Source organism: Lycium ferocissimum, chromosome 3 (genome assembly GCF_029784015.1).
Source record: "Lycium ferocissimum isolate CSIRO_LF1 chromosome 3, AGI_CSIRO_Lferr_CH_V1, whole genome shotgun sequence".
In the NCBI taxonomy this organism is placed as follows: Eukaryota; Viridiplantae; Streptophyta; class Magnoliopsida; order Solanales; family Solanaceae; genus Lycium; species Lycium ferocissimum.
The window spans coordinates 2,422,945-2,449,924 of NC_081344.1; the positions used below are offsets into that span (position 1 = coordinate 2,422,945).

Here is a 26,980-nt window from a genome sequence, read left to right on the forward strand (position 1 = left end):
TTTTTTTTTTTTAAATATAAACATGAGGAGTAATTATTACTTAAATAAAATTTGACTTAATACCTAAATAGCCTTTTTAAACTTTGACATATTTTATCAAACTTGTGTGGGAACCAGATAGATACTTTAACTTTGACAAATATTTTTTTTTAAGAGTCCAACGAGAAAAACATAAAAGCGCAGCCTCATAGGCATTAGGCACACAACACCTTCCTTCCAAGTTGTAACATGTTGGGAACCAGTCTAAGCCAGCCAGCCAATTAATAAACTCTTCTCTTTTAAATTCCTTTACCATTTTTACACGCTTTTGACTCTCTAAAATCAAAATATAGCACTCGCTTATATTATTTTCTTCCCTTAAATTGACAGCTCCCAATATTGAAGATTCCAAATAGTACATCACCTTCCCTTTTAAACCTTTCCTCAAGCAAGCTCAAACTTCACACACCCTTTTGTGGTAAACATAAAAAGTTTGTTTCTTTACCTTGTTTCATTCCAAAAAAGTTCATATTTTTAAGCTATTTTTGTTCAAGAAAATGGTGCAAAACCATAGATATCAGCAGTGGAAGAAAGGGGATGTTTGTTTGGATGAAGAGTCACACCCCTTTGGTTTTGTTTGTGAAAAAACTGGTTGTTGTAAAAGAACAAGACTCAAGCTTTTGTTTCTTGTTCTTTTGTGTTTCATCTCTTTTAGCTCTATTTTAGCTCTTCTTTTCTTCACATCTGCCCCTACTCTTTCTCTTTTATGTAAGTGTTTCTCTTTTTCTTTTTTGTTCTTGTTATTACTTTGCTTTCTCTGTTTGTACTACTTTGTTTTTTCTTTTTCTGATTGTTCTGTTTTGTGGGGTTTATTGCAGATTCATTTGGTTTTGAAGATGAAGGGCTTGTTTCTACATCAGATGTATATGCTTCTATTTGTTCATCTGTCTCTAATGGTAAGTAGCAATAAGTACTTTGTTGCTTCCTCTTTATCTTTGTCTTTGTCTTAGGTATGTCTCTCTGTGTTGTTCTGATACCTCTTCTTCTTCTTCTTTATCTTCCTTTTTCTATATTTTTTTTGTATATTTGTTACAGCAATACTGTGCTTTTTCTCAAGATTCCCCTTTTCTCTTTATTTCTATCTTGAGTATATTTTAATACTAGGGGTTGTTTTGGTTTGTGTTTTTGATAAACAATTTTTGAATTTTATCATATTATCACCGTCTGTGGTTATGGGCTCTAGACCTTTGTGGTTGCTTCTGAAGAGGAAAGCAAGTTCCTTTTTCTTTTGTTTGGTTTTATAGCATCTATAAGTATGCTTTTAGGTTTTCACTCTCTTTTTTTTTTTAGCTCAATATTTAAAAAAAAAAAAAGATTTAACCTAAATAGTCGTCCACCCAACCGCTTAAACTAAATATAGTCGGCGGATATATAATATGTGTTTAACCGTGTATAATCTATGTATACCGGCTATGAAAAGTAAATAGTGAATCCGGCTGGCTATTTGTGTAAAAATCCTTTATTTTTGTGTGTGTTGTAATCTAATCATGATTTGGAAGGCTTTAACAAACTTGTTTTAAGGGGCTGCATGGCTTTCCTTTTGCTATTAAATTCCTCATGGTTTTTGATATTAATCTAACAGTTAGAGCACTATATCAATCTTAGTGCTTCCTTATTGAGAGATTTTTCTCATCAAAATGCAGGTTCAATTTGCTGTGATAGAAGCAGCATTCGTTCAGATATCTGTGTAATGAAAGGGGATGTAAGAACAAATTCTGCTTATTCCACAATTATTCTCTACAGAAACAATGGCAATGATGAGATATTCCAACATGAAAAGATTAGGCCGTATACTCGGAAATGGGAAAAAAGCATAATGGACACCATCGACGAATTAGACATTGTTTCAAAGGGAGAGAATTCTGCTATTCAGCAGAAGTGTGATGTGAAACACGAGGTACCGGCTGTGTTCTTTTCTACTGGAGGTTACACAGGAAATCTTTACCACGAATTCAATGATGGGATTTTGCCTCTTTACATAACTTCACAGCATTTCAACAAGAAAGTTGTATTTGTCATCCTTGAGTATCATGATTGGTGGATTTCAAAGTACGAAAACATACTTCCTCACCTCACTGAATATCCTATTATCGATTTTAGAGGCGATAATAGGACTCATTGCTTCCCCGAAGCCATAGTTGGTTTAAAAATCCATGACGAGCTAACTATTAATGCTTCATTAATGGGAACCAACAAAACCATCAGGGATTTTCGACACATGCTAGACGAAGCTTATTTGCCTCGAATTAGAGGTTTGATCCAAGAAGAGATGATTGAACAAAAGCGGGATTTGAAGAAACCTAAAGTGGTCATAATAGCTAGAAATGATTCAAGAGCGATACTCAATGAAGATTCATTAGTTAAAATGGCAGAAAATATTGGGTTCGAGGTGGAAATTTTGAGGCCTCAACGAACAACTGAGCTTGCAAAGATTTATCGATCTCTTAATTCTAGTGATGTTATGATTGGAGTTCATGGTGCTGCTATGACTCATTTCCTCTTCATGAGGCCTGATTCGACTTTCATCCAAATCGTTCCACTAGGAACGGATTGGGCAGCAGATACTTACTATGGACAACCAGCAATTAAATTAGGTCTCAAATACATTGGCTACAAAATTCTTCCACAAGAAAGCTCTTTGTATAATGAGTACGAGAAAGATGATCCTGTTCTGATGGACCCGGAGAGTGTGAACAACAGAGGATGGGAATTCACGAAAAAGATCTACCTTGATCGTCAAAATGTGAGGTTGAACCTTCAGAGATTCCATAAGAGATTGCTTCGTGCCTATTACTATTCTATTGCAAAGAAGAATGGTCGTCTTCATCATCAAAATCAGTAATTCGTTTCCTTCTTTGTGGTTACTGGTCGGGATTAATCTCAGTAGTTATAGTTCTTAGAGTTGTACATCAATATTCACAAGAAAAAAAAAAAAGTAAATTTTTTGTAAAGATCACTTGCAACTGTGTTTGTAAATCAAGTAGGAAAAACATATTCCCTTTGGTATATACTTACATTCATTTCAAAGATTAAAAAAAATGTCTTGCTTCTTAAAGTTCTATAGGTTTTTTTGCAATTTATATGTCAATGTGGACTTCTTGTGTCGTGCAGATTTATACTTCCTTTAGTTTTCAGACATGGCTATTGTGTTTCTTGAGTTAAATGTGTAGTATCAAGTATCAGATTGAAGTGATGAGAATTTAGACAAACATCTGTGCTGTAGATAATAATGTTACTGAAGTTCAATTGGCTTTAACTTGATGATTTTTCAAGCCTTTGGGTTGTGTTTATTAGGAACTTTAGCCCTCCATTTTTTGTACTTCTGGCAAAGATTGGCTGTCTCATGGTTATAATTTATAACTAAATTGTTTTCCCCATGAAAATGCTAGTCCTAAGTAGTTATATACATCACTGCATATGTGTAGTCACGGGTCTTCATATATCTGAAAGCATCTGTTATCTCAGTTGGCACTAACAGTCCAGACAACTGGTCTAGTCTATGAACTTCCCATAATACATATCTTTTAGTCAGCGTCTTAGCGATGTGTACCATCTTCCTAGCAGGCATCACTTGAATGCATTTCTAGTAGTGAACTCTACAATTTTGCTGCTTTTTTGAAATGTTTCCAATGGTGATGTTTCAGTAGGAACTGATAAATCTTGCAATACTGTTGTAAGCTTGATAGTTTCCCAGGTTCAAAATTTTCTTGATCTCGGAGAACAGTACGTCTGTACGCTCTATGTTAGTACATTTTTGTTGAAATTTTCTTCCTTAGCGTCTGTCTTTGTTCTGACATTAAACAGATATTATGAGTTTTACAAGTATAAATTAGGTAACTAGACTTGTATGGATGGTCTATGAGTTGTGATCGAGGAAACTGTTGTTGTTTAAAGTCGTGTGCAGTCTGAAAGAGAATTTGAACGGCAATGTTCTCTACTGTGGTATTCAATACTCACTGGCTCGACTAATTTAGGTTCATGCCGCGTAAAACTCATTAAAGGGGGAAAATGCTCCCCAATCAGTACATTTAGAACACAAATCCAACAATGTATCAGCTGGCTATGGATCAATAAATTATTTTTTATTTCCTTTTGACAAACCTTATTTATTTATATCTTTTCTTTCTACTTTATCATTAGTATAGTTGGCATCTCATCCCACTTAACCATGCAGTTTTTTAGAATTGTCCCCAAAATATGGCAAAGTTTTGGTCTACTAAAATGGAGTAAACAATTGCCCAGAACAGAATATGTTAGCCTAAAAAGCTAAGCATTTACAATTAAAATAAAAATGATAATGCAGATACAGAGCATCTCATGTTCCCCATACTGAGGCTTATGAGTTTGCATTTGAGGCACTCAACATTTTGAAATGTGGTATGGCAGCTTTACTACTACTTAATAAAGTTTCTTGATAATAAAAAAAATTGTTAATTATAACAGGAGGATCTTTGGTTGGCAATTGGCGGAAAATACTTCCAATTATGCTTCCAGAAATTCTGCTGCAGTTAAAGTATATTATTAGCGGAGACAAAATATGTTAGTGATTCTTTTTCATTTGCTTAAGCTTCCGTGAATAAAGTTATCCGATACTTATACTAATTCCAACTTATTTACCCTTTCAATAAAATGAATTATTATTGTCAAATGATCTCTAAAGATATAATCAAGTAATTTTCTTTCGAAAAGAATAAATTTGTCCCAATAATAAAAGATTGTTAACATGGATTTGAAGGGAATATGTAGTTAATAGTTATTCCCTCCGTTTCAATTTGTATGTATTTTGATTCAGACTATGAGAGTTAAACTAATTAACTTTCAGTTGTGAATTTGAATAGAAAATCTTTAATTTTTTTTTTAAATAAAATTTACAGAAACTACATAAAAAAATATTATAACTAAGTTACAATAGTTACAATTCAAATAACTACAAAATATTTGAAAAAATCATGATCATAGAAGAGCCTTGACAATCGTGTTTTGCTTTCAAGATGCCAAAATAAAATAAAATAAAGCATGTAACATATAATTTCCTTAATTAAATATTTTTAAAATGATACCCTTTCATCCAAATTAGTTGTCATGTTTCACTTCTGCATTCAATTTGACTAACATAGAAGTTAAATCTGATTAGATCAACTCGATATAATTCCAATTGAAATTTAGAGATTAAAAAATTATACAAAAAGTTCCCAAGTTGCATCTTTTCTCATATCACTAATAATTTTTTTTAAAACATTGATCAAAATTTATATAATTTGACTTTTGGAAAGCGAAACATAAAAACTAATTGGGACGGGGTGAGTCGTATTAATTTAAGAATTTTATGTTATGTTCATAAAAAATGATTTAAGACATTTTTCTGGATTTACGAACGTGGTACATTCACTACCTTTTACTTTTACCTAACAGTTGAAACTTCCCGCTGACTACCGGCTAAAAATTTTATTCTCGGCCGCCGTGAAATGGCGGAGCTAAGGCGGAGTAGGGCGGAGATGGAGACAACAATTGACGACAACCTTGTACACAACATCCTGTCTCGTCTTCCAGCCTTAGCCTGTGCAAATGCCGCATGTATTAACCTCAATTCAGTACTTTCAACACATAGTATAAATTTATGTACTCCCTCTTGATAAAAAAGAATGTCCACCTAGTCATTTACACACCCTTTAAGGTATTGAATTTGCTCACATAACACTTAATAAGGGTTAATCTGAAAAAATAAAGTTAATTCCTTCTTTATTTTGTCGGTGGATACTTTATTTTGAACCAAAATAAAAAGGCTAAGTGAACATTTATTTTGAACAAGAGGAAAGAGGGAGTATAATTTAAAAGTTATGGTCCAGACCTACTAATTATTACAATGTTAGTGAATTATTATACTCCCTTCGGATCAAAAAGAGTATCCACTTAGTCTTTTTATTCTTGGGTCAAATAAATGTTCACTTAACCTTCTTACTTTGGTTCAAAATAAAGTGTCCACCGACAAAATAAAGAAGGAATTAACTTTATGTTTAGGATTTTCTCCTATTTATTCAATGCAATAAATAAGCAAGAGTCTTATTAAGGGTAGTTTAGTCAATTTTTTTTTTGGTAGGAGTTAGTATTTTTTTAAAGGGTGTGAAAAAAGCTAAGTGGACACTTAGTAGGCGTTTGGCTGTGAAAATACAAAAAATTATTCACTTTATTTGGAATTTTGAAGTTGGAGTTGTGTTTGGTTATAGTTTTTGCAAAGAATATTTGGTTGTTTGAATGTAATGAAAGTGAAAAAAGTGAATACAAGGTTTTTGGTATTTTTCAAATTCCAAATACTACTTCAAGTTATATTTGGAATTTTCATAGCCAAACATTAATTTTCAAATAAAGTGAAAAACAAAATTCCGAAAAAAAGTGAATAATTCTCATGGCCAAACGGGCCCTATTTTGAACCGGAGGGGGTACTAGGTTCAATGCTAAGAATCTTAGAGGTTGAAGACATATATAGTTTAATACTTTGTATGGCCAAGCTACTGAGAAGCGAAAAGTGCTTATTTTAGAGAATTAACGCGTTTGGATAAGCTTTAGTAAAACAATAAGTGTTTTTGATTAATATAAAATGTCGATTTTCCACAAAAGCACTTTTGGAACCTTAGCTAAGCATAAATTGCTGCTTTAATATTGCAAAAGATTTTTTCAAATTGATTGACCAAACACAAATGTTTTTTTCTAGAAGTACTTTTCAAAAAATACTTCAAGAAAAATCACTTTTTAAAATATGTAGATGTGGAACTTGGTCAAACACACTATAAATCCTAACTATGAGTTACAAAGAGTTCTTTTATGCTTGCATTTCTCTAGAATGAATGGGTTATAAATTAAATTCTGATGTAGGGTGCTGTGAAGGAGGCTGTTGACAAGGTTTTAGCTAGACCTCTTCGACCTCAGTTCGTCATTGCTTCCATTGATCCTTCTTTTAGCTTGCAGCTAGCTCGCCAACTCGTACGTGGTCTTCTATCTTTCAATTAATTATAAAAACCATATTTTTAAGCAAAATTGTAAATTCTCTTTATTCTATTTACATTTCCAGATGTTATATGTTTCTTGATTACATCATTCCACTCATAGTTTTTTACATTAGAAATAAGCTGATTATGCAGTTGTATGAATGGCGTGTGCTCTTGTTTTGCAGATAACTGGAAAATTTGGCTCCAGTATTCCAACAATCACTCTAGTATCTCAAGGAATTTTCGGTCGCAATGCTGTTAGTGATGAATTTGAAGAGGTCAGTTTAGACTCTAAGACTGAAAATAAGTTTTGGGTTAAATTTGTATGCTTTTTGTTTATGAGAACTGAAGTAGGTATTCTCCAGGTTCAATGGGAATTTATCGAGAATGATGAGGGTCATCCTAATCTTGGGAATGAGAACCGGCTAGTTTTACTAACTGTTGGTTTCTTGCCAGGATTGAAAGTCAGTTTGATCCTGTTGTTATCGAAAACTCAGGTAGCATTTTGCTCTAATATTACCCTGACATATTTTTGAAATAAGTCTGGGATATTGAGAGAATGCTGAACTTTTACTGTGGTGGAGGTTGATTTTTCAAATCACGGAATTCAGCTTTATAAACTTCCTACTTGTGATATGAAACAAACTATTAGTTTTGATCTAAATGGAAATTGTGCTAACTTGATTCGGTGAGCACAAATCTCAGGGAACTCAAGCACTCATGATTGATGAACTTGTGCTCAATATCAGGGAACACTCGTCCTCTGTTTATGGTTCTGCATCACCGGTGGCTATTATGTTATTTTCTGTAAGTCGATTGTCTCATTATCTTTATTTTTGTCTTCCCACCTGAAAGAACAAAGTTTATATCTCTACACGTCAAAGTGATGACACCTAATGACGTTGTGGATAAAGAGGAAAAATGTATCCTAATGTCAATGGAATCCGGAGGTGCATAACACACACGCCAATCAGTTTACATTGGATGGCGTTAAAAGTTGGAAACACTTTGAGGGAATACCTAGCTTTCTGCTCTCTATGTGTAATTCGTTTATTTTTTCTTCCTTTTTTGGTTCATTTTAAATCTTATAGAAGTCATCTACATGTTGGAGATAGGACCAGGAAACCGACATGAAACCTGTTCTTCAAAAGTTGGGTGAGTTTTTACTTTCTAATCAACAAGCTTCTTGCTTTCCTTTCATGATAAAATATATTTTCTCATATTCAATGTCATCATAAATCACCAAGGTTCTAAGACAAAAGAAGGAAGCATTGTCTCCTTGATTTTTTGAGAAACATTACGAAGATTCAAGTTATATTTCTGTGCATTCTTTACTTTTTGTAGATCATGCCTTTTGGCCAGAGACTATCATTGTGGGTGAAGGAGGTTCTCAGTTCTTATACCAAGTTGAAACCGCAGTAAACCACTCTAATAACGATGAATACAGCTCCGCTGCTGTTGCTCTTTCCTTTCTCAGGGATAGAGGCAAGCCTCCTGGTATGCATTGCTTCTCTGCTGAAACTTTACAATTGAGCCTAAAATTGTGAACTTCTTTTGAGAGATTACTGTTTCTTTAATTAATGAATTTAATCATTTTAACTTCTGGAAAATGTAGTGTTGATGCTTTTCTTTTCTTGACAGTTATATCAATGAAGGGGAGCCTTGGCGTAAGTGGTAAAGTTGCTGCCATGTGACCAGGAGGTCATGGGTTCGAGCTGTGGAAACAGTCTCTTGCAGAAATGCAAGGTAAGACTGTGTACAATAGACCCTTGTGGTCCCGTCCTTCCCCGGACCCTGCGTATGGCGGGAGCTTAGTGCACCAGGCTGCCCTTTACAGTTATCAATAACTATAATTGAAAGCCTGTAGATGTTTATTCTACTTAACATTGCCTTGTTTTCTTGTTACTCTGTCGAATTTCTGGGATGTTTATTATTGCTTCCATTTCTTGGGATAAGCAGGTGTAGGGTAAACTCAATTTGATTTAGTGCTATCCCCTGGCATTTCCCAAATTGGGCCTACATACAAGGCTGTTGCTGTCATGGAGAGACCTAGAGACTGTTCTACTTGGCTCACGGCAGAGAAGCACAATTTGAAAATCTTGATGGTCTGACTATGTTAGGTCAGATCTATGATGAGATAAGATAGAACAACTTGTAATGTAAATTGTAGTCAGTTATTTAGTTCCAACTATTTAAGTAGCTAGTTATAGAAGGAAGTAATTTACACTTGGTTTATCCAAAATGAAAAGGAGAGGAAAGGATAGAGAAGAGTAGTATATTTGAACACCGCCTCATAGTAATTTGTTGTTTTTCCTTTTGCTTTGATACTTCCATCATAGCTAACTAGCTAAGTCTTGAAGTTGAGATAGTGCTGGGATCATGGAATGTTAGAACTCTATCTCTCTCTCTGACTCTCACACACAAAGAGGCACTGGCATCAGGCGAAAGAGCACGAGAAAAGAGGGCTGGTGGGTTTAGGAAGATGCACATTGGCATATTGGTCTTGGACATGTGTGGATGAGCACATCTTTCCCCATGGCTAAAAGTCAGCTCTCCATCACTTGTGTGAGTATCTTATGATAACTTAAGTAGTACTTTTATGTAGAGGAAGAAGGAAAGTTCTACGGGATTAGTAAATGGCTCTGCTACCACAGGAAGTCAAGATATATCAGTTTGCAGCATTATACTTTAGATATTGTGGTCTATTAGTAGTTTAAATTTGGAAAAAGTCCAAATATGAGAAATGGTACATCCATGCCCTCTGTTAATAGTTTGGTTCAAGATTGCCTTTGCTGGTACTAATTGGCTTATATTTACCCTTATTGACTAATGGAAAACGATCAAAGACTAATTAGTCTCTAATTGGACTGATTAGCACCAGAATTTGCCACATGTCAAATTCATATCCTGCAGGAAAAAGAGCTATCCTCTTCCCCACCCTCAAATACTCACAAAATCCAATACCATTCCACCTAGCCATTTGGTACAAAACGAAGTTTGAAGATCCCAGACACTGTTCACGCCAATGACAATGGAGGTCAGGCGATTTCTATGGAGAATTTAAACCGTAAAAATGATTCTTCACACTCAAATACCCTACCCCAAAAAACCCTCGACAAACTGACTGTCAGATGTTACAGTTTTTCTGAACCAACAGGCATCAGAATATCCTGAAAAATCAAACCCCTTAAGTTCCTAAAATTTTAGCAACTTTAACTAGCCAAACACTCAGAATCGACAAATTCATCAAAATGCTTCAACCACTGGAGTTATTGTTCATTATCAATTTCAAATCCCAACCAATTTTAATACCAATTTGACAAAGAACACCGATGAACGGTGAACCTCCCCCACCTACTGATAAACCAACCCTAGCAGCTTTGTTGAAGTCATTTTCAACCTCTATGAACAACCCTGGCAAAGCATACAACAAAGAGAGAATATCCCACAGTCAATTTCTCAAGAAATACGCTTAGTGAATTTAGCCTACAGTTGCAGATTCACATTGGTAGGAAAATTCTCTAGTGGAAGATCAAGCTTGATGATGTGGAAGAAGTTTCATTTCCCAAACGACATTGACTTGTTATGCCCGTGGTGGTGGACGGGGTGGTAAAAGGGGTAGGGCGTGAAAAGGGGTGAGCCACATGTTGAACGCTTGGTCAATTTCTAGTGTTAATCAGTCAGATTATATACTAATTACTCCCCTGTCCCAAAAGATCTTTCCTTCCCGTTATTCAAAAAAATAAGGGGACAATTTATAGATAATTTTGTCATACAAATAACGGCATTGTTTTGGCACACATTTCAAACTATTAAAGGAGCGCATTTTAATCTTTATTCTTTCCTTGTAAATAAAAAACTATTAAAGGAGCACATGGATGAACCATTTCTCTAGTTCAGGGGAAAAGTTGACTCTTTTCTTTTTAAGTTTTAACATATCCACAAGTGAGACAATATAAATTAAGGCCATAAGGACTTCATGGCAATATGTTTTACTCTTTGTCCCATGGAAAAGGTATATTCAAAGTGCAGCAATGTAATCAAATTATTTTGCTAATCTGATAGGACATTCCTAAATGGTTTAGAATTTTTTTTTTATATGAAGCCTAATTGCTGTTGAAGGTACAACCTAGTTGGAGATAGTTGTCTTGTTTACTTAAACATGATTTGGTTGAAATATGGTGAAAACAAAGAGTATTTGAAGTTGAAGTAATGCATATTTAGAACTTCTAAGTTGTCTAATTGATGCAAGATACCTTATTTTTCAAAAGTGTTTAGTTAAATAGCTTCAATTCAGTGTCATTCTCAAAAAAAGAAAAAATCATTCTCAAAAATAGCTTCAATTCAGTGCATATCAAAGCAAGGAAAATAATTCTCACTTTTCTTTCTGATTTAACTTCCACCAGCTTGGAGGTAATCTTTATTGTTCCGCTCTCTATATTGGAGTTGCTAAAAGAAGAAAGTGCTCTATTGGGATGGAAAAAGCAAGTTGGATATATGTGCAGGAATTCCATGAGGTTTTAAGGTAATTTATAATGCTCCAGACTTGATCCCTCTTCTGATGTGCAACTCACGATATTCGAATCTTCTAGAATACGTTCATGGAGAATTTTATCTTAACTTTTTTCAATTCTTGGACATTCAAACACCCTTCTTGTGGTTTGACTGGAAAGGCTATTTTTGTTTTAGCAAGTATATTGTAAAATTATCTCAGCTTTGTATTCAGTTCGAGTCTTAATTTTCATCGCCTTATTTTGTTTGGGAGGTGGATAATGTGTCAAGCATGCTGGTAGATGTATGTATTGTTCTCTAGAAGTTCCCATGGTTTGTGAATAGAAGCAGGGAGCCATCCTATTTTTTGGTTTACTTCTTATACCAGTGGCCCGTGGATAACTTGTCAATACTTAGTTGAAACCAAACATTGTTGAAGGCCTATTTTATGCTTTGTCTTTCCCTTTTCGTTCTGTTATTTAACATAATAGTTTCTGCAGAGTGGATGTGGAGTATATATATGTTAATGGTGTTGGTATCAGAAGTGGAGACCCCTTCCGATTCTACATGGCAAATACTGATGTCGCACATGATTCTTGCAACAATGCATCAAACAACTTAAGATGTTTGAAGCGAGATCTTAACTACCGAAATGATGATGGTCATTCTAGTAGTGCTAATGTAAATAGTACGAAGAAGTCAGTTTTTGGTTGTATTATGTTCTTGTGCTGTGGTCGTCGCGATTTTTTTGTTCAACCTGACATTGATTGCTCACCATTCACGGAAAACTTCCCTGGGATTACTTTTGCTAGAACTTTTTCTGCTGGAGAAATTGCACGTGGAGATCTAAGCTCGTATGGACCGGTGTCTGAAGAACACAGCTCTTTACGCTGCTGTTTGCACGTGTATAGCACTGTCTACCTGGTTATGTCATACACCCCTGCATTGCCATTGGCATTATAAGTGCTGGCATTAAAATTTACAACTGTAGTGACATTTCGCTGTTTTCAGTAGGCTTCTGTTCCTCTGGTATTGGAGTAGAGGCAGAATTAATATGATGCATTGTGGTTTTACTTGGATCATTTTAAGAGGATGGGTTCACCATTATAAATAAAATTTAAAAATAAATGGAAGTGCATTTCTGTTCTTCTGGTATTGGAGTAGTGTTCCTTAATATTAGATATATTTTTTTATATATATAATATAATATGATGCATTGTGGTTTTACTCGCCCCTGCAACAAAGCATTGGGGCATGTTTTACTGTCAAATTTGGCTGTTTTGTTGGTACCCTTTTGTTGTCAGTCATATCCTTGTAAACTAAGTAGGTGTTTGGGGATAGATTGAGTGATATTTGAAAAATTGTAGTACTGTATTTGAAGTTGAAATAGAGAATGGTATTTGGAGGTTGAAATTTTGTTTGAACATGCATTTTCCTTGAAAAAAAAGTTGAAATTTTGCGAGTGGAAAAAAATTTCACTTGAAAAATTGGTTAAATCAATTTGAAAAATTCATCTTCAAAAACTAACCAAAAAATCATTCTTATTCTTAAGTAAAACCAAACAATATTTTGTTTAACAAAAAAAAGTCATGTCCAAACGGGCGCATGATATCTCGGAGTGTGCCAAATTTTTCTTGAGCTAACTTTACAATATAATAATTTCTTGCGTTAGTCTGTTTTGTGCAAGCAAAAAATTGGTCTTAAAAGAAGATAATGTTTTTGCATTTTCAAACTTTACTTGATTTTCATCTGTTCTATTTTGTGTTTGCTTAACAAAACAAAGAAAGAAACTCAGCAAAACTTTCCTTTCCTTTCCCCTTTCCATAGTAACCAAACACGTTGAGAAGCTAAAGTAAAAGGTTTTCTGACCAAAAAGGAAATTACTATTGTAAATGAAAAGCTGGCAATAATGACATACCAAATCTATATGATAATCTAAACATTCTTTTATAGAAAAAAAATCCATAATTGGGAAAATCCCACAAACCAAAAATGCATGACGGCAAAGCCATATTAAGTTACTTTGCCACATATGGAAAATTTCTTATTTCCTTTTCAATATTTTCCTTCCAAATGAAGTATTATTTCCTTTCCATTATTATACACCTCCAAGAATTCAACCTAACCAACCATATATATATAAGAGACGAATCCATTTCACATTGGCAGTCACAATTCATTGTATTTGTATTAAAAAACTTAGAAGGGCAAAGAGAAAAGAAAAGAAAAGAAAATGGGAAGAGGAAAAATAGAGATGAAGAAGATTGAAAACATTAGCAGCAGGCAAGTAACATTTTCAAAAAGAAGGGGAGGGCTATTCAAGAAAGCTGAGGAGTTGTCTATTCTTTGTGATGCTCAAGTTGGTGTTATTGTTTTTTCCAGCACAAACAGGCTTTATAAATTTGCTAGCTCCACATCCAGGTATACATATCTAACAAACTTTGTGTTTTCGGGTTTGAATCCTAGGTATGAAAAGAATCCTGGTATGCTTCTCCTTTTACGTGACATAAATTCGCATTAGTCGAGCTTCAAAATGGATATGAATGAGAAACCATAAAAGAAACCTGTGTTCTAGACTTTTTTTTTCCACGAGGGGTGGGGGTAACTTTTTTGGCCAACGGGCTAAAGAAATCTTCATCCGCCTAGTTGTAATAGTTTGTAGCCGTCGTTGTATATAATTAGTGTACAATTAGTCTACACAGTAATTGTTCGGAAATTATACCGTTATTGTACAGTAATTATACACAGTATACTGACTACAGCTTGTAAAAAATAAAAAGTAGGGTTATTTTTTATTGTGAGCTTTGTTAGACTGTTGTGTAGTGTATAACTTCCTTTTTTTGTTAGTTGGAATTTTTGTTGAAATGATTTTTTTTTCCTTTTGGGAGTGACATCGATCAGTTAAATACGTCTCGAGTTCAAATCAGTAAGATTGTTTACATGATTTTTTATGTTATTCCGTTCAATTGACCAGTTTCAATAATGTTAGTAATAAAATTTCTTGCAAATGATAGGTTTTGGCACTTATTAAAAATTTATTTTGGTTTTATATTACATTTTTTAGGGAGAGTGCAATTGCATACCACCATTTACATTTATGACATATACCTAAAGTCTAGTTTCCTATTTATTTCTTTTTCACACTATAATCCCTCTTAACGTACATGACACTATAAGGAGGTGAACTAAATTAATATTCTAAATTTAGAAAGACATGCTGTAGTAAAATTTACCCAAATAAGCAATCTTTTTATTTTATTTTATTTTGATCAATATAATTCCTTTATGGAAATAACATTTTTGCGCAGCATGGAAAAAATTGTGGATAGATACAACAGTTGTCCAGCAGATTCTTCTGAGCATGCTACAGTAGAAAATCTGGCAGAGGTATTTTAAATACGTTAATTAATCAAACATTTAAGTAATTAAATGAGTTAATTAAATCAAATGTTTAAGTAGCTTGATTTTCTCTTTCAATTATTGCAGCCTGAAGTGAATGCTTTGAAAGATGAAGTTGCAAAGTTACGACTGGTCACTGGGTAAGCTCTTTTGATTTTACTTAAAGGTTATTATGTGTACTAGCTTTGGTAAAGAGTTTAAAAATACACTATACACCAACTATTTAAAAAAATTGCACAATCAGATCATTTATAATAATAAGACACTTACAAGTAATTGATAATCTATAGAACTGATAATTAATCTGCTAACACATATTCAACTATGCTAATAGTGTGATTTTTTTTTTTTTTTGACACTGAGCCTATATAATTTAAATCCTTCATAAAATTGAAAATATTACTACTATGCTTAATTTTTCATGTTTTTATAGGAGGATGATGGGAAAGGAACTTGATGGTCTCGACTTCAAAGAGTTGCAACAATTAGAGCATCAACTAACCGAAGGCATTTTATCTGTTAAGAATAAGAAGGTAATTAATCGATCTTCATCACTAGTCAATATTAATTATGTTTAATAATCGTTCCATTATCTTTTTAAAATATGTATAATATTTCAGGAACAAGTACTACTGGAGCTACTTGAAAAATCAAATCTGCAGGTACACTTTTAGTTAGGAACCTTTTAATTCCTTTATCTAAATGATTTCTATTTACAAATTTGGTGCATCCAAGATTCTTACAGCTTCAATATAAGATTCAGTTTATTTTAATCATCAAGAAATTCCCCAAGACAAAATGTTCTTAAAAAACAAATAAGAAAGGGAGACAATGCGACGCTTTAGACTAAATTACACTAATAGAGTGGATGCAAAAATGCTAGGTGATTTTTTCCTATCTTTTCAAGCCCTGCCGGACGGAGTTACCCGGTTTCTATGCTAGTGGGAGGTAGCAGGTTACCTGTAGAATTAAGTGAGGTGCGCGTAAAATGACCTTGATCACCACAGTTATTAAAACAAAGGGGAGCCAATGCGACAAGTTAGGTTAAGTTATACTGGTAGTATAAACAACTTAAATAACTTAAACAAGCACTTTAAAAAAAAAAAAAAAAAAAAAAATCTTGATGGCCTGATATTTGGATTTTTTTTTTTTCATTTTTATTTAAGATTGAGGAACTTGGACGTAATTCATGTAATCACTATCCTGAAAATATTCAAGCAGCAAGGAAAAGTTCTGGTGGAAGTTCAACAGTAGTTTGTGATTTTGACAGAGAAGAAGATTCAGACACTTCTTTGCGTTTAGGGTAATGTAAACTCAACTTTTTTTACCTTATAAGTTTATTTTAATCTGTTGTAATATTATTTTCCAGGTTACTATTTCCACATTCATTTTTACGAAAGATTGCTTATTGTTATCTTTTAGATGAAGGATTATTTTCCAGGTTACTAATTTTTTCTTTTATGCAGACTATCGGTTGCTACAAGTCAGAAGAAAAAAGTACCAAAGATTGAATGCACTTCTAATTCTGAGAGTTTAATGGTTTTAGATTAATATATCATGATCACAAATTCTCTCAAAACGAAAACCCTCCCTGTTTCTTAGCTTAGATATTTTAGTTTAAGATAGACAAGTCAAATTCACATTTTTCATAATAGCTATTATTGTGTTTTAAGTCTTTATGCAATCTATCCTCTATATAATCCGTTACTAGAAAATTGTAAGACCAGCACATTGATGATTCGTGTCTTTTTTGTTTCTCACACGACGTTCGGTATTTGCTTTGAAAACCAATTAATTTGCATTCACGCGCCGTATAAGACCCATTTAAGGAAAAAACGCTCCTTATCAGGGATTTTTTTCATCCCACATGCTCGAATCCAAGGCTTCTAATTATCATGTGAATCCGTCATGTTTTTGCTAGATTCCTAAGATATTTATTTCACCACGATTGCTTTTCAACATTGATCTAAACTCATTACTTTCGATTTGACCTATGCATACATAAACAAGAAAATAAACTATATTCATAATAAAATTACACTATTTCAAAAACCACCGACTCTAGATCTTGAATTTGCCTTTGATCGGGTGCTAACTTAGCAAGCGGACATGGGGCAATATCTGGTTTTGATTAATGCAGAGCTTCTTTTTTGTTCATAATATTCTAATATGACACCTGAAACATAATACTATACAATGCAAAGCCTGCAATATATCTGATCTACACCGACCGTGAGAGTTCATAATCTGGTATTTTGCTATTCCTTCCGTGACTTTTTTGTACAAAAAAATCTTATCCTATTAACGAAAATGACAAATGTCACTATTGTTACACCGACAATCAGTCATGCAGTGGATGTTTTCTATTTACATTTCCATCTCTTAGAAAGAGCAGCTAAAAGATCGTGACCAGACAGGCGCAGGTTTAGGTTAAACGGATACTATAACATCGCCAACAAATTGGGCTAGACAAAAATTACAATATTTCTCCGTTAGTACTCATACCGCCTTAGGTTGGATTTGCTCAAAGTCAAAAACCTCAAACATGAGGCGTCTTACATCTGGCTTCCCATATATAGCATAAGAGAGTCCATGAAGAGCTTGTTGAACGGAAGTTGTAGCTGGATTTCTCAGCCTACGATTGTGCTCGAATGCATCCTGAACCTCCTCGCTATATATGATATGGCGATGGAGATTCTTTTCACGCAAATATCTTCCACAGAATTTGTTCATCACTAGACGCCGGTGTCTCTCCTGCAACCATCTTCCGGGAGCATCGAGATGCTTCATAAGTAACCTTTCCGCCATTACCAAATCCTGTTATCAGCAAAGGAAACTATCAACTTTTGCTACAACCAAACTTGAAAGAAAAAAATTATGCTGGTGCAGACTGGGTTGGCATCAGTGTCCATTCTTGATCAACAAATCGTCTTTTAACTAGAGTAAACACTACTAAAAAACAAGAGGAATTAGCGACGAAAAATTCAGTAACTAAACAACAAAATCCGTCGCTAATCCTATTCAGACAGATTATCAAAAAAAATGTAGCAACAGCAATTTAGCGACGGACAACGGGACAAGCGACAAAGTTCGTAACTAATTCCAGTTTTTTTTAATAGTGAAAGTAGTACTTTTTCCTGTTGATAAACAGAAAAATGGCTTCTTTTTCCTGTATTGAGATTGTGACCCAAACACAAACGAGAAAACTGGAACCAAAAAAAGCAATGCAACCAAAGAAATCTGAGTGAAGCATTATGAGAACCTGGATTTTTTGGCCAAGATACTCTAGCCGCTCAAAGCAAAACCTTGGATGCTCAAATTTGTATTTTGACGGGTGCAAGAAAGCAAGCTGCAGTTTATATAGCAGAAAGAACCACGAATAGGTTAGAGAAGAGATTGCAACATACATGCTACATTTATGGAAAGAGACATGATACTGATATATAAGCAAATACCATAGACACCGAGACTTCAATCAAAACGGAGTAAAAGAATTTAAGGTCTTTCAAACAAAAGAGGAACAATAATATAAAGCCGGGTATTTACAATAAAATTAGATTTGATAATTGACTTCCGGCAGATAGTTAATGTTGCATTGCCACAATAAATACAGAACGCTAAAGAAGAACTGACACCGTAAAGGCATATGCAGTTTGTACTCTACTATCACTCCTTATTAGTTAAACGTCTGCTAAGTTTGAATTTCAAAACATACAAGCAATTTTTTTTTATTTTTTTTTTGAGTGAGCAGGTTAACAAATCCCTAAACTATCACTGTTTGGCGAGTTTCATACCTAAACTATTAAGTATTTACAGAACTCATTGAACTACCATGAACTCATATTAAAATACCCCCGGAGGAATATGAAAAGCTATGCAAACATCACGATCCAAAAGCTTCTCCAAAGAGTTCTAAGTGGCAGTACAAGTGGAAATTTTTTGAGTGAATAGGTTAAAATCCTCCTAAACTATCACTCTATCACCATTTTAGTTTACGAGTTTCATACCTAAACTATTGGATGTTCACATAACCCCCTGAACCTACCATGAACTTATTGTGCCACATGGATTCATTTTTAAGACTTTTTTCGTCTTCCACGCACCTCTCAGCAAATTATCCCAAGCGTTTTGTCACATATTCAACCGGGGGGTTTTAATCTAAAGGGAGTTATAGTCTAGGGGGTAACAAGTATGCCCAATAGTTGAGGTATGAAACTCGCAAAATGATGATAATTTAAGGGGGTTTTAACGTTTTCGCTCTTGTTTTAATATAGTAATTTGCTCCCTTGGTGACATTTACACGTTTCGTACAGATAATTGTGTATCATCCAACTACGGTCTGGAAGAGTAAATACCTGTAAACCAAGTCCAAGTTCGATGTTTCTGGCTTCGGTGATCTCGGGAATCCTATCATTCCTTGCCAATGGGTATCCCAGTTTCTGCATAACTTGAGGTCTGCTGGTATAATCCCATACATTACCACGGAACCTATGCATGCCTGGTGGAACACACGCTCTGAAAACCCTTGGGTGTGCAAAAAGAGCATCCTCCGGAGGCTGTCAATCATAAACATAAAAATGAATAAGCAATTTGAAATCAGATGGTCATTTCCTTTCTTTAAGTTGCAGTTGTTTGCACTGATATATTTGATGAAGCGATTCATGTTAAGGTGAATAAAAATGCATTAATATGTTTTTGAAATCTTTAATGGGTCAGGGACGGAGGCTATTTAAACAACTAAAGATCCATCATCCATGGTAAAAGAATAGTTTGAGTACAAAAAAAGAAAAGTCCTAATAACTTTATACTAATTCTCATCCAGGAACCTCAGGGAATAACTGCATTTGTATAACAGGATACGTATCATGTTTGTATGTACGGGGTACACTAACCTCTGGCGTGTGATTCTCAACTTTTATAATTACTAGTGAAGGGACACTTTTTCTTATTCTTTCTCCCTATTTTTTTTATAAGGTAATTTTATTGAGTAAAAAACCGCATCAAGAGAGTGCCGAAAGTTGCAAACTAAAGTAACAAACTAAACAGATTTCTCACAGATTGTTCAGTAAGTTGATGAAATCTAACATGACTTTCAAATCACGTTCTTTCACCCTACCTTTTACCCTGTTGATGAAACCTAACATGACTTTCAAATCACGTTATTTCTCCCTACCTTTTACCCTGTTTTTCTTCAAGAGAGGCGAATATTGTTGTTTGTTGCAGTATATTAAGTTACTAGAATTTAATCCGAAAAGAACACTTACATGAGAAAGTTGGAGACATATGTTAGGAGTTACTCATTTTGCTTGGTTTAACTTATAGGAAATGCTAGGCCTATCGTTGGACACCAGGGTTCCACTTTTAAACAACAGCAGCAAAAGCATCAGCAGCAAAAGCATTCTCAAGAGTACAGCTAGAACAATATAAAACAGAAATTCGGGAAAATTGGAACTGCAGAAAGATGACAATGTAATGCCTGGAAAATTGAGTGAGTAAATTAGACATTTAGCTATGATAAAAGTTCAAGTCTTGCCTTATAAGCGGCAACATCTTGCCAGCTAAGCTTTCTGCCTTCAAATTCTACTGAGACATAGTCTACGTCTTCCAACTGTCTCCTCAATTTAGGCTGGCAATCTTCAGCCTCAGGATCCATTCCAAACACTTCAAATAGGACACGATAAACTTCAGGCATCCCAAAACACAAGTATATTGCTCCAAACAAAGCCCAGAACACAGATCTGCCAAGATAATCATTGAATCCAAGCCAGTATGAGAAAACGATAGTAGGTAGGCAGCTAAATAACATCAAAAGAAAACAAAATCCATGCAGATAAAAAAAAAAATCAGGACACTTAAGAGCATCATAAAACAGGTTCTACCAAAAGACAATTCTTACATGGAATATATCTATCACTACTCTAAAAGGGGGAAGACTCAAAAGTAAAATATCGATAGACCAAAACGCCCATATAAGGTTGAAGGCCTTTTGCTCTTAAACTGCATTCTTCATTTCCTTGACATTAACATATGAAGAAAGTAAAAGTATTTTATCTTGCAAATTAGAGAATAATATATAATATTTGATAATAATGTGAAATAAAGAAAGATTTAAATGACTATCTATTAGCATGAAACAAAGCAAATCTAAACTTCTAATTCACACAACTAATAACATAAAGTAGACTTCTAATATAGCCCCACAATATACATTCTACAACAACTACAGTTCATCCTACTAGAACAGGCTATATAAATCACATTCAAATATATTTTGTGTTGTGAGGATTTATAGTTCAAATAAAAAGATTTAGAATATGTGGTCCAAAATTATATAATTTTTGCAGCGTATTTGTGCAACACATGCACTTATGGACTAGTTATATTATAGTTCAAAGTATAACATAATCTGGCAATGTCTTCTTTAAAGAAGAATTCTCGTCTGTTCATTTCAATGTCCCTCTTGAAGTATTCGGGAAAAAATAGCTAAACACAAAGATGTCACTACTGGTCAGTAAAATGGGAGGGTACAACAACAACAGCAATACACCCAGTGTATTCCCACAAAGTGGGGTCTAGGGATGGTAGAGTGTACACAGACCTTACCGCTAACTTGACAGGTAGAGCATGAACCAGAATGACTTCTTAATACATAAATAGCTTTATGCATCCTAATGTCTTAATAAGGACATAAGAAGATTCAAAAGTAAATCCGAACTTCTACTTTAATCACTACGCTAGCTCCAAACTAAATGAAGTCTAATTTACTTTTTCAATCAGTATTAATCTTTTGTCAAGCCCCTAAATATGCAGTCTTCATCAAAGTTCTTCCCTTCCTAACGACGCCACATTCTTTTCTGTTCCGCAAAACTGTTCTGATACTTCTTCTCCACATACTATTATCATTGCACGAAGTTTAGTCATTGCCACATCCTGCATCTAAGCCTACTTGTATCATGGAATAAACCTCATACTTTGGTAAGAAAAACTCATAGTCCATGGTGTTTTGAGGTTGGTCTTATGTTCTAAAGGCCAAATTAGCAAGAGCGGCAACGAAAGAAATTAGAATTTAGGGCTGCTATAGTGTAAGGCATACACACGGGGATTACTAATAGATTGTTCACAAGCATGACATGATGAAATAAAGCTGAACAAACACAATTAAACAGTACCACCTAAAAATGTGCACGAAATGATGAATTAAAACTAAAGGAATACAATTACTGAAATAGAATAGCAACAATTAAACACGAAGCAAAGAGCCGAGATATCAACTTACTTGACAGGCGGTTCTCTATCCAATCTTTTCAACTTATCCATATCATCATACGGGAAAATCAAATTCTGCAAGCTAGCATTTTTAATCCACTTAGGCATATACCTTTTCCCAATCAATGCATACACTCTTTCCCTCATTGGACCGGGTGATTCCCTAGGGTACCTTTGCAAGAAAAACTCACACATAGCTAATTCAAGAACATACTCTCCTAAAAAACCCAATCTTGAATGCCCTGATCTAACATGCCTAGCATTAGTTCTCTCACATTTAGGATGTTGAAATGCTAAATACAACAAAGTATCGAAGTGTTTCGCAGGATTATCATCCCCATAACTTTCAGAACTCTCTAAAGGGTACCCTAAACATTGTTTAGCTTCAACTAAATACTCATCAATCCAAGTTTTATCAGCATTATTTAGCCTTGAACATGGTAAACAAGAACTCAAAAGTGGAAATGATTTTAAAGACAATTGTGGACTATTTAAGAATCTTTCAGCAAGTTTAGCATCATCTAAAGGGGGTTTTAAAATAAATCTTTTTGGGGGTACTTTCCTTTTTGGGGAAACTACTTTTTTACGCTCTGCTAATTCTCTTAACAGTCTTTGTGGACTATTTTGAGGGAGCTCTTTTGGGTCTAATGCAACTGCTAAAACATGAAATTTTGGACCAAGATTGGAAATTTTTACATGGGGTTTTAAAGAAAAGTGTGATAATGAAGATGAGAAAGAGAGATCAAATGAGTTGGGTTTGACAGTTGAACATAATTCCATGGCCATATGTAATGAAAAGGGTGTAAAAATTGAATCTTGAAGGAGGTTTTTGCAGGGTTTATGGTAGAAGATAGAAACAGAGAGGGGATAAGGTCAGATGATAGGCTGAGGCCAAGCTTATTTTTGGAGAATCGGGTCGGGTTTTGGATCAGGTTTCGGGTCGGGTCGTTATTTTTTGACACCTTTGCATGTCTCTACAAATTTCTTGAAATTAGGTGAGTAACACTTTTGATCCTTAGGTCTCAATTTATGTGATACATTTTCTTTTTTAATTTTTTAATGTTATATTTCTATATTTAGAAACAATTTAACTTTATGAGATGATTTACGCGACACAAGTATCTAAAATTTGTTTTGGATTATAAATCTCAAAAGTCTTTATTTCTTTCTTAAACTCCGTGTTAAGTCAAGTGATGCCACAAAAATTAGGTCAGAGGGAGCGGTAAATTCTAATTTTAGTTATGTGATATATTAATAAGTATATTTCACCTTCAATTACTTGAAATGTGAGTTTTTTTTTATCATTTTACTTAAAACTATTCAAAAAATTCTTTTCTTTGAAATTAGGTGAGGAGCACTTTTGATCCCTGGATTACTAGTAAATTTTAATTTTAGTTCTTGTGATATACTATTAAGTATATTTACTTGAAATGTACGTTTTTGATCACTTTTACTTATGACTATTCACAAATTTTTAGAATTATTAGTCGTCCGTCATTTAATTATTCATTTATTATTTTAAGTTTGTCGTGCTACTCCATATTTGAGTGTAATATATGTCTATAACTAGTCCAAAATAAGGGAGAAGGGTCACAAATATCCCTCTACCTTGGGAAAAGGGCTAAAAATGTCCTTCAAACTTATTTTGGGTCAAAAATACCCTTCCCGTTATGAAACTTTTCAAACATGCCCCTCTGTTAACAGAAATATCCATTCCTCAAAAAAACCATTTTTTCACCCGACCCAAACAAAATAATAACTCCTTAGTTCACCAAACAAGACTCAAACGTTCAATTTGAGAATGGTAACACTTCAAAATCTCATGTTACAGATTAGGACAAACATTTTAGGTGTCTTTGTTGTTAGATGATTTAACCGGGAAAACAAGCGTGGGCATCTTTGCGTCGCTTCCATTTCGTGGAGGAAGTTGGAGAAAGAATTATCGGTGTTGTTTGGGTTTCATCGCTTGCTTGAATAGAATTTTTGCGTGAGAAGGAATTTATTTCTATAGTGTTATTTAAATCGAGTTCAATTTACATTTTTATTTTTATCTTTTCATGTTCTTCTGTTTGGTGTTTGTATTGTCTCTAGAACTTTGATTTTGTTGCAGTGAAAATATGGCAATGGCTGTGTATAAAATATGATTTGCTGAGATAGAATATCTCAAATTTCTATCAAAAAACTGAAAGTTCCAGCAGACACTACATACTTTTTTAGTTCTATCCATCCCTAAGTATACTCTATTCGTCTTAATTTTGTCGAAGTTGAGATAATATTTGAAGCCATATTGAAAACAAAGTTGACTGGAAAAAGTGAAGAATCAGTTTAGGCTTAAAATATTTCATACAACTATCGTCACGGTTCGTAAATATTTCTGTTTAAGATGTATATATACGTAGTTGTCCCTTAATAAGCTTAGGAGTGCAATTTTTTGAAACACAAAAAGCTGTCTTTTCTACATTAATTTTCTTACCAGAACAAGTACAAAAATCTTCCAACACACCCAAAATTACATGTAACTGGTCCAAAGAAGCCTCCGCAAATAAGACAAGATCGTCTGCGAAGAATAAATGAGATAAAGAGGGCTCGTGTCTACCCAAATGAATAGGACGCCAAACACCATCTGTGACCGTTTTATTAATGCCATGGGATAACCTTTCCATGCAAAGCACAAAAAGATAAGGTGATAATGGGTCACCCTGCTGAACTCCTCTTGAAGGAATAAAAGAGCCTATGAGTTTTCCATTCCAAACTAAATTCGAATTACTTGCTGCCCAACTTTTAACAATCACATTAATCATGGCAGTAGGTAACCCAATCTCCACAAGAGTATCATAAATAAAATCCCAACGAAGAGGATCATAAGCTTTTTCTAAATCAACCTTAATCATTATCCACCCCAATTGCCTCGTTTCCTTCTCATAGAGTGAACAACTTCTTGAGCAATGATAACACTATCCACAATTTGGCGTCCCAGAACAAAGCTAGTTTGCGTCCTACCAATCAAAGTAGGGAGACAAACTTGCAACCGATTGGTAAGGACTTTCATCAAAACTTCAAAGACCATAGGGAGCAGACTAATGGGTCTGAAATTAGAAATAACAGAGGGACTATCTTTCTTAGGGATAAGAGTAATGCTAGGGGTACACATTTTATCTTCAAATTCCTTGCCATCTACAACCTACTGCACAAACTTACATATAGAGCTTTTAACAATCTCCCAATTGGATTGGAAAAAAGCTGCACAAAATCCATTAACACCCGCCGACTTGAATGGTTTCATCTCAAAAAGAGCATTATGAACTTCATCAACCGAAACCTCTTTATTAAGAGATATCACGTACTCATCAGATATAGGAGGGAAACAACTCCTGATAGGATAAGGAGGGGCAATTGCCGTATCTGATGTATAAAGTGCACTAAAAAAAAAGTCACTTCATGCTTCTCCAAAATAATTTTATCAAAGCACCACTCAGAGTCATCAATCTTCAAACAGTCAACAATAGCCTTTCTGCGTCGTACCTTAAAACGAGCATGAAAATATGACGTGCTTCGATCCCCAGAGACCAACCAGTCAGCATGGGATTTTTGTTTCCAAAATATTTCCTCGTGATTCAGAATAGTTTCATATTCAAGAGCAAATTAATTTCAAGATTAGAGAGGTACCTTGAGTCCCTGGTCGCTAAGTATCTCTCAATACCTTGAAGACGAGCTAAGATGTGCTTCTTCCTTTTAAAAATATTTTCAAATATATTTTCAAATACATTTTTGTTCCAAACAGAAACTTTATGAGCAAAAGAAGAGAGAGCCTCATTGATATCCGCAGAACAATCCCAATTCACCGCAGTAAAATTATGAAAGTCTTTGTGAAGAAGCCACGGAGCTAAAAAATGGAATGGAGCAGAGTCGGATCTCGACTGAACACCATTCAACTGCAGCAGGAGGGGCCGATGATCAGATAGAACTCTTGGCAAGTGAACAACCGAAGCATAATCAAACATCAAACACCAATTTAGACTGCAAAGACACCGATCCAATCTTTCATTGACTAGTCCCTATGCCAAGTCCAAATGGGACCTTGAAAACCCATGTCAATCAAGTTTGAAGAATTAATAAAATTCTGAAAGTAAGAGCAAGGACGACTTTCTCTAATTGCTCCACCAATCTTCTCGTGAGAGAATAAAAAAAAATTAAAAAATCCAGCAAAACACCACGGCAAAGTGAAGCGACTAGAAATACGAGAAAGCTCATTCCAAAAGATTCTACGAACACCTGCAATAGGACTTGCATAAATAGCAGTAAAGATAAAATCTGACAAGCCTGAAATAGAAATCTTCAAATTCACATACTGAAACGTAAAAGATAAAACCTCAATATTCAAGCAGTCCTGCCAAAGAACCCAAATTCCTCCAGAAAATCCATGTGCCTCAACCCGAAAAGAGTGGGGAAAACCAATTCTTTTAATGGCTTTATCCGCTTGAACACCACTGATTCTGGTTTCTAGGAGAACCAAAATATATATATAGGATTGACTAATCATATCCCGAATACAATTAATCTTGATGGCTGAGCCCAATCCTTGACAATTCCAAATAAATGACTTAAAATCCATAAACAAGATATAGAAAAGAAAGAACTAGCACATATGTGCATCAACAACTCAAGTAGAGACTTTGTTTCCACAGGATAAACCTCCAGGAGCAGAAATACCATCAATGACCATATCAATATGAGACTTCATAACATCTGTTATCGAGACATTCTCTACATCAGCAGAATTAGGAGGCCGAATTTGGTGGGAG

The 26,980-nt window shown here is 34.5% G+C and overlaps 3 protein-coding genes and 1 pseudogene across 3 annotated transcripts; 3 read left to right on the forward strand and 1 right to left on the reverse strand.

The window, feature by feature from the left end:
* Nucleotides 1-333: 333 nt before the first annotated feature.
* Nucleotides 334-3,094, forward strand: LOC132049229 (xylan glycosyltransferase MUCI21). The gene is made up of 3 exons (XM_059439954.1): nt 334-747; nt 858-935; nt 1,683-3,094. Exons 1-3 carry the CDS (start codon nt 537-539, stop codon nt 2,879-2,881), a joined length of 1,488 nt encoding a protein of 495 aa, XP_059295937.1. The 5' UTR covers nt 334-536; the 3' UTR covers nt 2,882-3,094.
* A 2,343-nt stretch (nt 3,095-5,437) lies between these two features.
* Nucleotides 5,438-12,583, forward strand: LOC132050745 (F-box/LRR-repeat protein At5g63520-like; annotated as a pseudogene).
* Nucleotides 12,584-13,688: 1,105 nt separating this feature from the next.
* LOC132050827 (MADS-box transcription factor 23-like) lies at nt 13,689-16,683 on the forward strand. Its single transcript, XM_059442180.1, has 7 exons — nt 13,689-13,934; nt 14,822-14,900; nt 15,000-15,052; nt 15,346-15,445; nt 15,533-15,574; nt 16,079-16,215; nt 16,379-16,683. Exons 1-7 carry the CDS (start codon nt 13,747-13,749, stop codon nt 16,461-16,463), a joined length of 684 nt encoding a protein of 227 aa, XP_059298163.1. The 5' UTR covers nt 13,689-13,746; the 3' UTR covers nt 16,464-16,683.
* Nucleotides 16,684-17,145: 462 nt separating this feature from the next.
* Nucleotides 17,146-23,057, reverse strand: LOC132049230 (ribonuclease III domain-containing protein RNC1, chloroplastic). The gene is made up of 5 exons (XM_059439955.1): nt 22,189-23,057; nt 20,446-20,650; nt 19,268-19,468; nt 18,175-18,261; nt 17,146-17,729 (listed from the first exon to the last, which is right to left on the reverse strand). Exons 1-5 carry the CDS (start codon nt 22,962-22,964, stop codon nt 17,412-17,414), a joined length of 1,587 nt encoding a protein of 528 aa, XP_059295938.1. The 5' UTR covers nt 22,965-23,057; the 3' UTR covers nt 17,146-17,411.
* Nucleotides 23,058-26,980: the final 3,923 nt, after the last annotated feature.

What these genes read in the sequence shown, in the direction of transcription:
- LOC132049229 (XM_059439954.1), top strand. Translation starts at nt 537, where the DNA reads ATGGTGCAAAACCATAGATATCAGCAGTGGAAGAAAGGGGATGTTTGT. An exon ending in CCCTACTCTTTCTCTTTTAT is followed by an intron (nt 748 to 857) that starts GTAAGTGTTTCT and finishes GGTTTATTGCAG; the next exon opens with ATTCATTTGGTTTTGAAGAT. An exon ending in TTGTTCATCTGTCTCTAATG is followed by an intron (nt 936 to 1,682) that starts GTAAGTAGCAAT and finishes ATCAAAATGCAG; the next exon opens with GTTCAATTTGCTGTGATAGA.
- LOC132050827 (XM_059442180.1), top strand. Translation starts at nt 13,747, where the DNA reads ATGGGAAGAGGAAAAATAGAGATGAAGAAGATTGAAAACATTAGCAGC. An exon ending in CAGTAGAAAATCTGGCAGAG is followed by an intron (nt 14,901 to 14,999) that starts GTATTTTAAATA and finishes CAATTATTGCAG; the next exon opens with CCTGAAGTGAATGCTTTGAA. An exon ending in TTGAAAAATCAAATCTGCAG is followed by an intron (nt 15,575 to 16,078) that starts GTACACTTTTAG and finishes TTTTTATTTAAG; the next exon opens with ATTGAGGAACTTGGACGTAA.
- LOC132049230 (XM_059439955.1), bottom strand. Translation starts at nt 22,964, where the DNA reads ATGGCCATGGAATTATGTTCAACTGTCAAACCCAACTCATTTGATCTC. An exon ending in AAGATGTTGCCGCTTATAAG is followed by an intron (nt 19,469 to 20,445) that starts GCAAGACTTGAA and finishes TATGATTGACAG; the next exon opens with CCTCCGGAGGATGCTCTTTT. An exon ending in ATCTTGGCCAAAAAATCCAG is followed by an intron (nt 17,730 to 18,174) that starts GTTCTCATAATG and finishes TGCTGATAACAG; the next exon opens with GATTTGGTAATGGCGGAAAG.